A 15,139-nucleotide genomic window follows, 5' to 3' on the forward strand; every position below is an offset into this window, starting at 1 on the left:
TGTCAGAATAATAGTAGAGAGAATGATTTATTTCAGCTTTTATTTCTTTCATTTCATTCCCAGTTGGTCAGAAGTTCACATACTAATTGAGTGTGTGGTAGCATTGCCTTTAAATTTAACTTGGGTCAAATGTTTTGGGTAGCCTTCCACAAGCTTCCCACAATAAGTTGGGTGAATTTTGGCCCATTCCTCTTGACAGCTGGTGTAACTAAGTCAGGTTTGTAGGCCTCCTTGCTCGCACACGCTTTTTCAGTTCTGCCCACAAATGTTCTATAGGATTGAGGTCAGGGCTTCGTGATGGCCTCTCCAATACCTTGACTTTGTTGTCCTTAAGCCATTTTGCCACAACTTTGGAAGTATGCTTGGGCTCATTGTCCATTTGGAAGACCCATTTACAACCAAGCTTTAACTTCCTGACTGATGCCTTGAGATGTTGCTTCAGTATAGCCACATAATTTTCCCTCATGATGCCATCTATGTTGTGAAGTGCACCAGTCCCTCCTGCAGCAAAGCACCCCCACAACATGATGCTTCCACCCCCGTGCTTCATGGTTGGGGTGGTGTTCTTCGGCTTGCAAGCCTCCCCATTTTTCCTCCAGACATAATGGTCATTATGGCCAAACGGGTCTATTTTTGTTTCATCGGACCAGAGGACATTTCTCCAAAAAGTACGATCTTTGTCTCCATGTGCAGTTGCAAACCGTAGTCTGGCGGTTTTGGAGCAGTGGCTTCCTCCTTGCTCTAGCACTGAGATGCAGTGCCTTAGACCGCTGGGACTCCCAATCACGGCCAGATGGGATACAGCCTGGATTCCAACCAGGGCCTGTAGTGTTCACCTCTAGCACTGAGGTGCAGTGCCTTAGACCGCTGCGCCACCCGGAAGCCCAAATGTACTATAACATATTAAGGATATAGATGTACTATAACATATTAAGGATATAGATGTACTATAACATATTAAGGATATAGATGTACTATAATGTTAAGAATAGGACTATTTTTAACGTAACACCATGACAAGAAGACGATCACGCGTTTGACTTTGACATCTAAATCTCTTCTGTACACATTGTACTCCCCGAGCTGCTTTTGGTTATGGTCTGATTGACTCTTTGATCTCTAGTAAACACGGGTATTTACCTAACATGAACACCGTTAGCAGGTCTCGGTCACCTCAACCTGAGAGTCTGGTAAACGTATCTGGATAGATGTTTAGACTAATATGGGAGGTGTTTTTATGTATATTTGGGAATCCAACAATCTCAAATACCCAGAATCAAGGAAGTACAATATCCACTTGAAAAAGCATTCAAGAATGCATCAATCCTGGACGTTACACATGCATAACACATAGATCCTGGTAGTTTTACTGTCTCACTGCCATTTCCCCTGGAGGGATATGCTGGGCTGTGTTAGGGCTGGTCTTACTGGGATCAGAAGTCCATTGGGGAATATCAATTGCGTTTCTCTGACTCCTCACCTCCAAATCCATTGAATGAGAATTCAGAGGAGGCATAAAGAGAGGATGTGAGGAATCAAAGAAATGAGATCCACCCATTTTCACCTCCTACCTTTCCTCTCAGTGCTGAACGGCAGCCAGTCCGTTGTGTCTACAGCCTGTGTTCAGTGAGCGTCTGGTCTACAGCAGCCACTGACAGACACTACCAGCCAGTCCGTTGTGTCTACAGCCTGTGTTCAGTGAGCGTCTGGTCTACAGCAGCCACTGACAGACACTACCAGTCAGGATGAGGTGGACTGTGTTCACACTGATCTGCTGTTCCTGGACTGCACATGGGCTGATCAGGTAAGAACTGACAGATCCTAAACATTTGTCCTTTGTTTGAAAACCTTTCAAGATACTTGAAAATAATATTTTTGCCCTACTTGAATATTTATGGTAATGTCTGAGAATCAGGTTCGTATTACAGAACGGGCACGTTCCCAGGGGCCCCTAACCCCCAAAATATATAATCCGTCCCGACCCTGATTAGAATCATTATAAGAAGTAAGTGAGGAATGAAAGAGGCTTTCAATCGGGGACAAATGACCTTCAGCAGCCGAAAGTCTGACTTACTGGTGGATGAAACATTTCTACAAGTGTACTGTATCTAAACTACCTCAGTATGGCCACCAACCTGAGTGTGTTGGGTCCAGGATCCCCCTGCGTCAGATGCTCTCTGTACGTACCCAGCTGAGAGCCTCCAATCGCCTGGAGGACTTCATGAGGGACCACCAGCCTGATGTGTTCAACCGGAGGTACGCCCAGTGTTACCCCCCTGGTATCCCCTCTCTCAGGCTGGGTAAGAGCAGCGAGAGGCTCTACAACTTCATGGATGTAAGTGGGACTGAATGGAAGTGAATAGTTGTATTGAAGTGTAATAACTGCTGGTACCAAGGGACTCTGTTGTGGTATATAATGTATTATATGGAGAGAGAAAAACAATCCTCAGTTCAGTATATTGAAAAACATCAAAACACGTATCGTACTTTTATTTGTGTCACTGTGTTGAAGTCCGACCTCTACATTTCTGAAGAGTTGATCAACACACTGTATAGATCTCAGAATACACGAATGGAACAAATGCCATTGTATTCCCTGTGTGTGATTGTCCAGGCCCAGTACTATGGACTGATCAGCCTGGGGACCCCGAAACAGAACTTCACCGTAGTGTTTGATACAGGGTCGTCTGACCTGTGGGTCCCATCCTCTTACTGCGTCTCAGAGGCCTGTGGTGAGACTTCAGAACACAGCTAGGGATTAACGGAACCTACACCTAGGGGACAAAATAACTATTTTACCACAATTATGTTTATCTGAATGGTACCAAAGAGCAAGATGTATTATGGTCATGTGACATGTACTTACGGGTAAACAGACATTTGTATTTCTGTGCTTAATCCAATCTGTTTTTTGGGACTGGACCACACTATAAAACAGATGTACCTTCTCCATACTATCTTTTTAGAATCTGTTCCAAATAGACTAATGTATTCCTGTTTATCTAGAGTCAGTGTTTATCTGCTGACTGTGTGACACAGACAAGAGCAGACTAGCCTCTATAGGTCACTGTGTTCCACCCTCTCTTCTTCTCTCCCTCTCTCCCTCTCCCTCCTTCCCACTCCCTTCCTCCCTCTGTCTCTCCCTCCCTCCCTACCTCCAATCCTCCCTCTATTCCTGTCTTTTCCTCTCTCTCACTCCCTCTATCCCTCTATCCCTCTGTCTTTCTCTCTCTCTCTCTCTCTCTCTCTTTCTCTCTCTCTCTCTCTCCAGCCATGCACCGCAAGTTCAAGGCCTTTGAGTCCAGCACATTCATCCACGACGGCAGGATGTTTGGCATCCACTATGGCAAGGGACACATGCTGGGCATCATGGGCAGGGAAGTCCTCAAGGTGACACAATATTCCTAACCCTTATCCCTGTACTGCCCACTTTCCCAAATTAATTAGAGTGTTGTTTCTGTCAGCTCTGCTTCTAGTGGGGATTGTCTAATATGTTCTCTTAAACACATACGATATCATTAGATGGTATATATCATTGTCCCCCACGATGAAATCGGGGAGATGACTGTGGAACTGTCTCCGTTCATACATTAGTCTCATATGCGATGTCTCTAACAGCACTGGCACTATTTGAACTAAACGTGGGTGAATGATGGGTCTTGCCATAGAGGAAGGGGGGGGGGGGGGCTGCATCATTTGTGGGGGGCAACATTGTTTCCTGATGCTTTGTTTACTTTGGAATGTGTGATTGTTTTGAAAGGATTGAGCCGTTGGCTGGTATGACAGCATCACGTGTACAATGCAACGTTAACTAGTTCATCAGGTGTGGGAGGACATATATACAGTCATTCAGTCACCTGACACGTCCCTGTGGTTGTCCAACGTTAACTAGTTCATCAGGTGTGGGAGGACATATATACAGTCATTCAGTCACCTGACACGTCCCTGTGGTTGTCCAACGTTAACTAGTTCATCAGGTGTGGGAGGACATATATACAGTCATTCAGTCACCTGACACGTCCCTGTGGTTGTCCAACGTTAACTAGTTCATCAGGTGTGGGAGGACATATATACAGTCATTCAGTCACCTGACACGTCCCTGTGGTTGTCCAACGTTAACTAGTTCATCAGGTGTGGGAGGACATATATACAGTCATTCAGTCACCTGACACGTCCCTGTGGTTGTCCAACGTTAACTAGTTCATCAGGTGTGGGAGGACATATATACAGTCATTCAGTCACCTGACACGTCCCTGTGGTTGTCCAACGTTAACTAGTTCATCAGGTGTGGGAGGACATATATACAGTCATTCAGTCACCTGACACCTTCCTGTGGTTGTCCAACGTTAACTAGTTCATCAGGTGTGGGAGGACATATATACAGTCATTCAGTCACCTGACACGTCCCTGTGGTTGTCCAACGTTAACTAGTTCATCAGGTGTGGGAGGACATATATACAGTCATTCAGTCACCTGACACGTCCCTGTGGTTGTCCAACGTTAACTAGTTCATCAGGTGTGGGAGGACATATATACAGTCATTCAGTCACCTGACACGTCCCTGTGGTTGTCCAACGTTAACTAGTTCATCAGGTGTGGGAGGACATATATACAGTCATTCAGTCACCTGACACGTCCCTGTGGTTGTCCAACGTTAACTAGTTCATCAGGTGTGGGAGGACATATATACAGTCATTCAGTCACCTGACACGTCCCTGTGGTTGTCCAACGTTAACTAGTTCATCAGGTGTGGGAGGACATATATACAGTCATTCAGTCACCTGACACGTCCCTGTGGTTGTCCAACGTTAACTAGTTCATCAGGTGTGGGAGGACATATATACAGTCATTCAGTCACCTGACACGTCCCTGTGGTTGTCCAACGTTAACTAGTTCATCAGGTGTGGGAGGACATATATACAGTCATTCAGTCACCTGACACGTCCCTGTGGTTGTCCAACGTTAACTAGTTCATCAGGTGTGGGAGGACATATATACAGTCATTCAGTCACCTGACACGTCCCTGTGGTTGTCCAACGTTAACTAGTTCATCAGGTGTGGGAGGACATATATACAGTCATTCAGTCACCTGACACGTCCCTGTGGTTGTCCAACGTTAACTAGTTCATCAGGTGTGGGAGGACATATATACAGTCATTCAGTCACCTGACACGTCCCTGTGGTTGTCCAGATTGGCCCGTTGACGGTGAAAAACCAGGAGTTCGGAGAGTCGGTGTACGAGCCAGGTTTTGTTTTTGTCATGGCTAAGTTTGACGGGGTGCTGGGCTTGGGGTACCCCTCCCTGGCTGAGGAACTGGGGACGCCCGTTTTCGACAGCATCATGAACCAGAAGTCTGTGGACCAACCCATCTTCTCCTTCTACCTCAGCAAGTAGGTACAGAACACATATACACTACCCAGGCACACAGAGTATATCTGACTGTCTACCCATCATGATGTTGTTATTGATGATGATGATGATGATGATGGTAAATACACGACCCAGGACCACAGAGTATATCTGACTGTCTACCCATCATGATGTTGTTATTGATGATGATGATGATGATGATGGTAAATACACGACCCAGGACTACAGAGTATATCTGACTGTCTACCCATCATGATGTTGTTATTGATGATGATGATGATGATGATGGTAAATACACGACCCAGGACTACAGAGTATATCTGACTGTCTACCCATCATGATGTTGTTATTGATGATGATGATGATGATGATTGTAAAGGACACTACCCAGGCACACAGACCTACAGGTTACTGTAGGCTAAAACTTAATAATGGTCGGGGAGAGTGGGGTAAATTTAGCAATTTTTTACATTTAGTATTTCTCCGTCAAGGGAAATATAGTTTTCTTTCTAACAAAGATATCTACATATATTTCAGGATGTTGTGTATCTCTGGAAATAATCAGAATTAATGTAAACACTACAGTTTTGAAAATATAGCTTGTCCAGAAAAAGTGGTTTCTTGGCACAATTTACCCCGGTTATGGGGTAAATTTTTCACTTCAGTCAATAAACAGACACTCTAATCCAGTCATTAAACAGACACTCTAATCTAGTCAATAAACAGACACTCTAATCCAGTCATTAAACAGACACTCTAATCCAGTCAACAGACACTCTAATCCAGTCAATAAACAGACACTCTAATCCAGTCAACAGACACTCTAATCCAGTCAACAGACACTCTAATCCAGTCAATAAACAGACACTCTAATCCAGTCAATAGACACTCTAATCCAGTCAATAAACAGACACTCTAATCCAGTCAACAGACACTCTAATCCAGTCAATAGACACTCTAATCCAGTCAATAAACATACACTCTAATCCAGTCAATAAACAGACACTCTAATCCAGTCAATAAACAGACACTCTAATCCAGTCAATAAACAGACACTCTAATCTAGTCAATAAACAGACACTCTAATCCAGTCAATAGACACTCTAATCCAGTCAATAGACACTCTAATCCAGTCAATAGACACTCTAATCCAGTCAATAGACACTCTAATCCAGTCAATAGACACTCTAATCTAGTCAATAAACAGACACTCTAATCCAGTCAATAAACAGACACTCTAATCTAGTCAATAAACAGACACTCTAATCCAGTCAATAGACACTCTAATCCAGTCAATAGACACTCTAATCCAGTCAATAGACACTCTAATCCAGTCAATAAACATACACTCTAATCCAGTCAATAAACAGACACTCTAATCTAGTCAATAAACAGACACTCTAATCCAGTCAATAAACAGACACTCTAATCCAGTCAATAGACACTCTAATCCAGTCAATAAACAGACACTCTAATCCAGTCATTAAACAGACACTCTAATCCAGTCAATAAACAGACACTCTAATCCAGTCAATAGACACTCTAATCCAGTCAATAAACATACACTCTAATCCAGTCAATAAACAGACACACTAATCTAGTCAATAAACAGACACTCTAATCCAGTCAATAAACAGACACTCTAATCCAGTCAATAGACACTCTAATCCAGTCAATAAACAGACACTCTAATCCAGTCATTAAACAGACACTCTAATCCAGTCAATAAACAGACACTCTAATCCAGTCAACAGACACTCTAATCCAGTCAATAAACAGACACTCTAATCCAGTCATTAAACAGACACTCTAATCCAGTCAATAAACAGACACTCTAATCTAGTCAATAAACAGACACTCTAATCCAGTCAATAAACAGACACTCTAATCCAGTCAATAAACAGACACTCTAATCCAGTCAATAAACAGACACTCTAATCCAGTCAATAGACACTCTAATCCAGTCAATAAACAGACACTCTAATCCAGTCAATAAACAGACACTCTAATCTAGTCAATAGACACTCTAATCCAGTCAATAGACACTCTAATCCAGTCAATAAACAGACACTCTAATCCAGTCATTAAACAGACACTCTAATCCAGTCAATAAACAGACACTCTAATCCAGTCATTAAACAGACACTCTAATCCAGTCATTAAACAGACACTCTAATCCAGTCAATAAACAGACACTCTAATCCAGTCATTAAACAGACACTCTAATCCAGTCAATAAACAGACACTCTAATCCAGTCAATAGACACTCTAATCCAGTCAATAAACAGACACTCTAATCCAGTCAATAAACAGACACTCTAATCCAGTCAATAGACACTCTAATCCAGTCAATAAACAGACACTCTAATCCAGTCAATAAACAGACACTCTAATCCAGTCAATAAACAGACACTCTAATCCAGTCATTAAACAGACACTCTAATCCAGTCAATAAACAGACACTCTAATCCAGTCAATAAACAGACACTCTAATCCAGTCAATAAACAGACACTCTAATCCAGTCAATAAACAGACACTCTAATCCAGTCAATAAACAGACACTCTAATCCAGTCATTAAACAGACACTCTAATCCAGTCAATAGACACTCTAATCCAGTCAATAAACAGACACTCTAATCCAGTCAATAAACAGACACTCTAATCCAGTCAATAAACAGACACTCTAATCCAGTCAATAAACAGACACTCTAATCCAGTCAATAAACAGACACTCTAATCCAGTCAATAAACAGACACTCTAATCCAGTCATTAAACAGACACTCTAATCCAGTCATTAAACAGACACTCTAATCCAGTCAATAAACAGACACTCTAATCTAGTCAATAAACAGACACTCTAATCCAGTCATTAAACAGACACTCTAATCCAGTCAATAAACAGACACTCTAATCTAGTCAATAAACAGACACTCTAATCCAGTCATTAAACAGACACTCTAATCCAGTCAATAAACAGACACTCTAATCCAGTCAATAGACACTCTAATCTAGTCAATAAACAGACACTCTAATCCAGTCATTAAACAGACACTCTAATCCAGTCATTAAACAGACACTCTAATCCAGTCATTAAACAGACACTCTAATCCAGTCAATAGACACTCTAATCCAGTCAATAGACACTCTAATCCAGTCAATAGACACTCTAATCCAGTCAATAAACAGACACTCTAATCTAGTCAATAAACAGACACTCTAATCCAGTCATTAAACAGACACTCTAATCCAGTCAATAAACAGACACTCTAATCCAGTCAATAGACACTCTAATCTAGTCAATAAACAGACACTCTAATCCAGTCATTAAACAGACACTCTAATCCAGTCAATAAACAGACACTCTAATCCAGTCATTAAACAGACACTCTAATCCAGTCAATAGACAGACACTCTAATCTAGTCAATAAACAGACACTCTAATCCAGTCATTAAACAGACACTCTAATCCAGTCAATAAACAGACACTCTAATCTAGTCAATAAACAGACACTCTAATCCAGTCATTAAACAGACACTCTAATCTAGTCAATAAACAGACACTCTAATCCAGTCATTAAACAGACACTCTAATCCAGTCAATAGACAGACACTCTAATCCAGTCAATAGACACTCTAATCCAGTCAACAGACACTCTAATCCAGTCAATAAATAGACACTCTAATCCAGTCAATAAACAGACACTCTAATCCAGTCAATAAACAGACACTCTAATCCAGTCATTAAACAGACACTCTAATCCAGTCAATAAACAGACACTCTAATCCAGTCAATAAACAGACACTCTAATCCAGTCAATAGACACTCTAATCTAGTCAATAAACAGACACTCTAATCCCCGAGCTGACAAGGTACAAATCTGTCGTTCTGCCCCTGAACAGGCAGTTAATCCACTGTTCCCAGGCCGTCATTGAAAATAAGAATTAGTTCTTAACTGACTTGCCTAGTTAAATAAAGGAAATATAAATCAAATAAGAAAATAAAGCTGAATTTCTCTATTGAATTAAATATTTAAAATCATGTCTTACTTTATCTGCCAAACACAATTCAACACAATCACTTTTTTTGTGTGTATTTTAATCATTTTAAGCATCTTTTAACACAGGCTTAACTCCTAACAAACCCTTTGTAATTTTAACACAGGCTTAACTCCTAACAAACCCTTTGTAATTTTAACACAGGCCAGGCCCTGTTGTTACCTCATAAACCGGTGATAATGCCTTGCATTATGCCTGGGAAGAAAACACTTACATTTGCTCAACTTGCCCTTGGCTCAACTTACCCCATGGCCATTGGCTCAATTTACCCCATGGCCATTGGCTCAATTTACCCCATGGCCATTGGCTCAACTTACCCCATGGCCATTGGCTCAATTTACCCCATGGCCATTGGCTCAATTTACCCCATGGCCATTGGCTCAACTTACCCCATGGCCATTGGCTCAACTTACCCCATGGCCATTGGCTCAATTTACCCCATGGCCATTGGCTCAATTTACCCCATGGCCATTGGCTCAACTTACCCCATGGCCATTGGCTCAATTTACCCCATGGCCATTGGCTCAACATACCTCAAGGCAAACATTTTGACTAAATTAGCCCACACAGCTACAAAGATGCACTTTCATGTCAGGTTTAGGACCTCATATTGAAGCTTTTGTAGATCCCAACTAATGAATAGAACAGTCGTAAAATGATCTACTTTGGTTTGGAAACAAGCATCCTGAATCCTCTACTACAATAAACTTTGTGAAAACAGTTTTTTGGACCTAACTTGCTTGCCACTTTTTCAATGTGGTTTCTTCCTTCACCAGAGACTCTGGGTTCGCCCAGGCTCTGTCGTAACCGGCCGCGACCGGGAGGTCTGTGGGGCGACGCGTCGCCCGGGTTAGGGAGGGTTTGGCCGGTAGGGATGTCCTTGTCTCATCGTGCACCAGCGGGCCGGGCGCAGTGCGCGCTAACCAAGGTTGCCAGGTGCACGGTGTTTCCTCCGACACATTGGTGCAGCTGGTTTCTGGGTTGGATGCGCGCTGTGTTAAGAAGCAGTGCGGCTTGGTTGGGTTGTGTATCGGAGGACGCATGACTTTCAACCTTCGTCTCTCCCGAGCCCGTACGGGAGTTGTAGCGATGAGACGAGATAGTAGCTACTAAAAACAATTGTATACCACGAAATTGGTTTTAAAAAAAGGGATAAAATAAATAAAATAAAAAAATATATATACACTGCTCAAAAAAATTAATGGAACACTAAAATAACACATCCTAGATCTGAATGAATGAAATATTCTTATTAAATACTTTTTTCTTTACATAGTTGAATGTGCTGACAACAAAATCACACAAAAATGATCAATGGAAATCAAATGTATCAACCCATGGAGCTCTGGATTTGGAGTCACAATCAAAATTAAAGTGGAAAACCACACTACAGGCTGATCCAACTTTGATGTAATGTCTTTAAAACAAGTCAAAATGAGGCTCAGTAGTGTGTGTGGCCTCCACGTGAATGTATGACCTCCCTACAACGCCTGGGCATGCTCCTGGACAGTCTGTGGTGCAACGTGGCGTTGGTGGATGGAGCGGGACATGATGTCCCAGATGTGCTCAATTGGATTCAGGTCTGGGGAACGGGCGGGCCAGTCCATAGCATCAATGCCTTGCCGACACACTCCAGCCACATGAGGTCTAGCATTGTCTTGCATTAGGAGGAACCCAGGGCCAACCGCACCAGCATATGGTCTCACAAGGGGTCTGAGGATCTCATCTCAGTACCTAATGGCAGTCAGGCTACCTCTGGCGAGCACATGGAGGGCTGTGCGGCCCCCCAAAGAAATGCCACCCCACACCATGACTGACCCACCGCCGAACCGGTCATGCTGGAGGATGTTGCAGGCAGCAGAACGTTCTCCACGGCGTCTCCAGACTCTGTCACGTCTGTCACATGTGCTCAGTGTGAACCTACTTTCATCTGTGAAGAGGACAGGGCGCCAGTGGCAAATTTGCCAATCTTGGTGTTCTCTGGCAAATGCCAAACAGCCTGCACGGTGTTGGGCTGTAAGCACAACCCCCACCTGTGGACATCGGACCATCATACCACCCTCATGGAGTCTGTTTCTGACCATTTGAGCAGACACATGCACATTTGTGGCCTGCTGGAGGTCATTTTGCAGGGCTCTGGCAGTGCTCCTCCTGCTCCTCCTTGCACAAAGGCAGAGGTAGTGGTCCTGCTACTGGGTTGTTGCCCTCCTACGGCCTCCTCCACGTCTCCTGATGTACTGGCCTGTCTCCTGGTAGCGCCTCCATGCTCTGGACACTACGCTGACAGACACAGAAAACCTTCTTGCCACAGCTCGCACTGATGTGCCATCCTGGATGAGCTGCACTACCTGAGCCACTTGTGTGGGTTGTAGACTCCGTCTCATGCTACCACTAGAGTGAAAGCACCGCCAGCATTCAAAAGTGACCAAAACATCAGCCAGGAAGCATAGGAACTGAGAAGTGGTCTGTGGTCCCCACCTGCAGAACCACTCCTTTATTGGGGGTGTCTTGCTAATTGCCTATAGCAATTGTCACAGCATGTGACATTTATTGTCAATCAGTGTTGCTTCCTAAGTGGACAGTTTGATTTCACAGAAGTGTGATTGACTTTGTGTTGTTTCAGTGTTCCCTTTATTTTTTTGAGCAGTGTATATATATATATATATATATATATATATTTTTTTTAAATACATTTTGTCTATGGTTTCCTTGAAACAAGTGTGTCTCGACTAATCCCACTCTCCCCTACTGATCTAGAGGAGTAGAATTGATCCATTTTCCCATCGTAATTTGATTGCTTCTGCTTCCAGGAGTAAGATGCCGAGGGACCCAGAGGGAGAGTTGCTGCTAGGAGGGATTGACGAGGCGCTCTACAGTGGACCCATCAACTGGAACCCTGTTACCCTGAAGAGCTACTGGCAGATCAAGATGTCCAGGTCAGAACTAGGATAACTCATATCATGTTGTCCCTCGGTCAAACTGGGTCAGAACCAGGATAACTCATATCATGTTGTCCCGCTGTCAAACTGGGTCAGAACCAGGATAACTCATATCATGTCCCTCGGTCAAACTGGGTCAGAACCAGGATAACTCATATCATGTTGTCCCTTGGTCAAACTGGGTCAGAACCAGGATAACTCATATCATGTTGTCCCTCGGTCAAACTGGGTCAGAACCAGGATAACTTATATCATATTGTCCCCCGGTAAAACTGGGTCAGAACCAGGATAACTCATATCATATTGTCCCTCTGTCAAACTGGGTCAGAACCAGGATAACTCATATCATGTCCCTCGGTCAAACTGGGTCAGAACCAGGATAACTCATATCATCCCTCGGTCAAACTGGGTCAGAACCAGGATAACTCATATCATGTTGTCCCTCGGTCAAACTGGGTCAGAACCATGATAACTCATATCATATTGTCATTGTCATAAGGGTTTGGTTAAGGTTAGGGTCAGGGTTAGGTTAAGGTTAGGGTCAGGGTTAAGGGTTTGGTTAAGGTTAGGGTCAGGGTTAGGTTAAGGTTAGGGTCAGGGTTAAGGGTTTGGTTAAGGTTAGGGTCAGGGTTAGGTTAAGGTTAGGGTCAGGGTTAAGGGTTTGGTTAAGGTTAGGGTCAGGGTTAAGGGTTTGGTTAAGGTTAGGGTCAGGGTTAAGGGTTTGGTTAAGGTTAGGGTCAGGGTTAAGGGTTTGGTTAAGGTTAGGGTCAGGGTTAAGGGTTTGGTTAAGGTTAGGGTCAGGGTTAAGGGTTTGGTTAAGGTTAAGGGTTAAGGGTTTGGTTAAGGTTAGGGTCAGGGTTAAGGGTTTGGTTAAGGTTAGGATCAGGGTTAAGGGTTTGGTTAAGGTCAGGGTTAAGGGTTTGGTTAAGGTTAGGGTCAGGGTTAAGGGTTAGGTTAAGGTTAGGGTCAGGGTTAGGTTAAGGTTAGGGTCAGGGTTAAGGGTTTGGTTAAGGTTAGGGTCAGGGTTAAGGGTTTGGTTAAGGTTAGGGTCAGGGTTAAGGTTAGGGTCAGGGTTAAGGGTTTTGGTTAAGGTTAGGGTCAGGGTTAAGGGTTTGGTTAAGGTTAGGGTCAGGTGTTTGGTTAGTTAGGAAGTCAATGGGATGCTGGTCAGAAAAGTCCCTTTCGTCTCATCTTGTTGCTGTATCCTAGTAAACCAAAATGGCAGCCGAATTAGAGGTTGAATTCTTGAAAAAGGTAATCTTCCTGTAGTTCTGAACACATGTTTTCCTGCACCTCTTCCACTGCAGTATAAAGGTCCAGGGAGCCTTGACTTTCTGTCCCCGCGGCTGTCAGGCCATCATTGATACAGGCACGTCTCTCATCATCGGCCCCAACCGTGACATCCTCGCTCTACAACAGCTGATAGGAGCTACCCCCACCTCCATTGGAGAGGTGATATTATAACGTTATATACTAATCAAATCCATTTTATTTGTCACATACACATGGTTAGCAGATGTTAATGCGAGTGTAGCGAAATGCTTGTGCTTCTAGTTCTGACAATGCAGTAATAACCAACGAGTAATCTAACCTAACAATTCCAAAACTACTACCTTACACACACAAGTGTAAAGGGATAAAGAATATGTACATAAAGATATATGAATGAGTGATGGTACAGAACGTCATAGGCAAGATGCAGTAGATGGTATAGAGTACAGTATATACATCTGAGATGAGTAATGTAGGGTATGTAAACAAAGTGGCATAGTTTAAAGTGGCTAGTGATACACGTATTACATAAAGATGCAGTAGATGATGTACAGTACAGTATATACATATGAGATGAATAATGTAGGGTATGTAAACATTATATTAGGTAGCATTGTTTAAAGTGGCTAGTGATATATTTTACATCAACTTCCATCAATTCCCATTATTAAAGTGGCTGGAGTTGGGTCAGTGTCAATGACAGTGTGTTGGCAGCAGCCACTCAGTGTTAGTGGTGGCTGTTTAACAGTCTGATGGCCTTGAGATAGAAGCTGTTTTTCAGTCTCTCGGTCCCAGCTTTGATGCACCTGTACTGACCTCGCCTTCTGGATGATAGCGGGGTGAACAGGCAGTGGCTCGGGTGGTTGTTGTCCTTGATGATCTTTATGGCCTTCCTGTGACATCGGGTGGTGTAGGTGTCCTAGAGGGCCCACGGTGATGCGTTGTGCAGACCTCACTACCCTCTGGAGAGCCTTACGGTTGAGCCTGGGGGGCAAGGAGATTAGGATCTGTGTAAGCAGGTCTGGAGCGGAATACATTGAAGCAGTAGAGCAGGGAGTCAGAGCAGGGAAGCAGGACTGAGAAGACGAGGGACTGGAGACAGGTACCCGAGTCAGAGCAGACGGGACTGGAGACAGGTACCTGAGTCAGAGCAGACGGGACTGGAGACAGGTACCTGAGTCAGAGCAGACGGGAGACAGGTACCCGAGTCAGAGCAGACGGGACTGGAGACAGGTACCTGAGTCAGAGCAGACGGGACTGGAGACAGGTACCTGAGTCAGAGCAGACGGGACTGGAGACAGGTACCTGAGTCAGAGCAGACGGGACTGGAGACAGGTACCTGAGTCAGAGCAGACGGGAGACAGGTACCTGAGTCAGAGCAGACTGGAGACAGGTACCTGTCTACTACTACTACTACTACTACTACTACTAATCCTGCTACTACTACTACTAATCCTGCTACTACTACTACTACTACTACTACTAATCCTGCTACTAC

At 43.7% G+C, this 15,139-nt stretch overlaps 1 protein-coding gene across 1 annotated transcript in view; it reads left to right on the forward strand.

Annotated features, from left to right (window-relative positions):
• Positions 1–1,745: 1,745 nt before the first annotated feature.
• The window catches only part of nots (nothepsin), a 17,372-nt gene continuing 3,978 nt past the window's right edge, over positions 1,746–15,139 (forward strand). Inside the window, exons 1-7 of the mRNA XM_065021307.1 lie at positions 1,746–1,804; positions 2,155–2,335; positions 2,615–2,732; positions 3,272–3,390; positions 5,192–5,391; positions 12,241–12,366; positions 13,677–13,821. Of these exons, the coding sequence (XP_064877379.1) occupies positions 1,746–1,804; positions 2,155–2,335; positions 2,615–2,732; positions 3,272–3,390; positions 5,192–5,391; positions 12,241–12,366; positions 13,677–13,821 (948 nt within the window). The remainder of the gene's footprint in view (positions 1,805–2,154; positions 2,336–2,614; positions 2,733–3,271; positions 3,391–5,191; positions 5,392–12,240; positions 12,367–13,676; positions 13,822–15,139) is intronic.

The sequence above is a fragment of the Oncorhynchus nerka genome, linkage group LG8 (assembly GCF_034236695.1).
Source record: "Oncorhynchus nerka isolate Pitt River linkage group LG8, Oner_Uvic_2.0, whole genome shotgun sequence".
Classification (NCBI taxonomy): Eukaryota; Metazoa; Chordata; class Actinopteri; order Salmoniformes; family Salmonidae; genus Oncorhynchus; species Oncorhynchus nerka.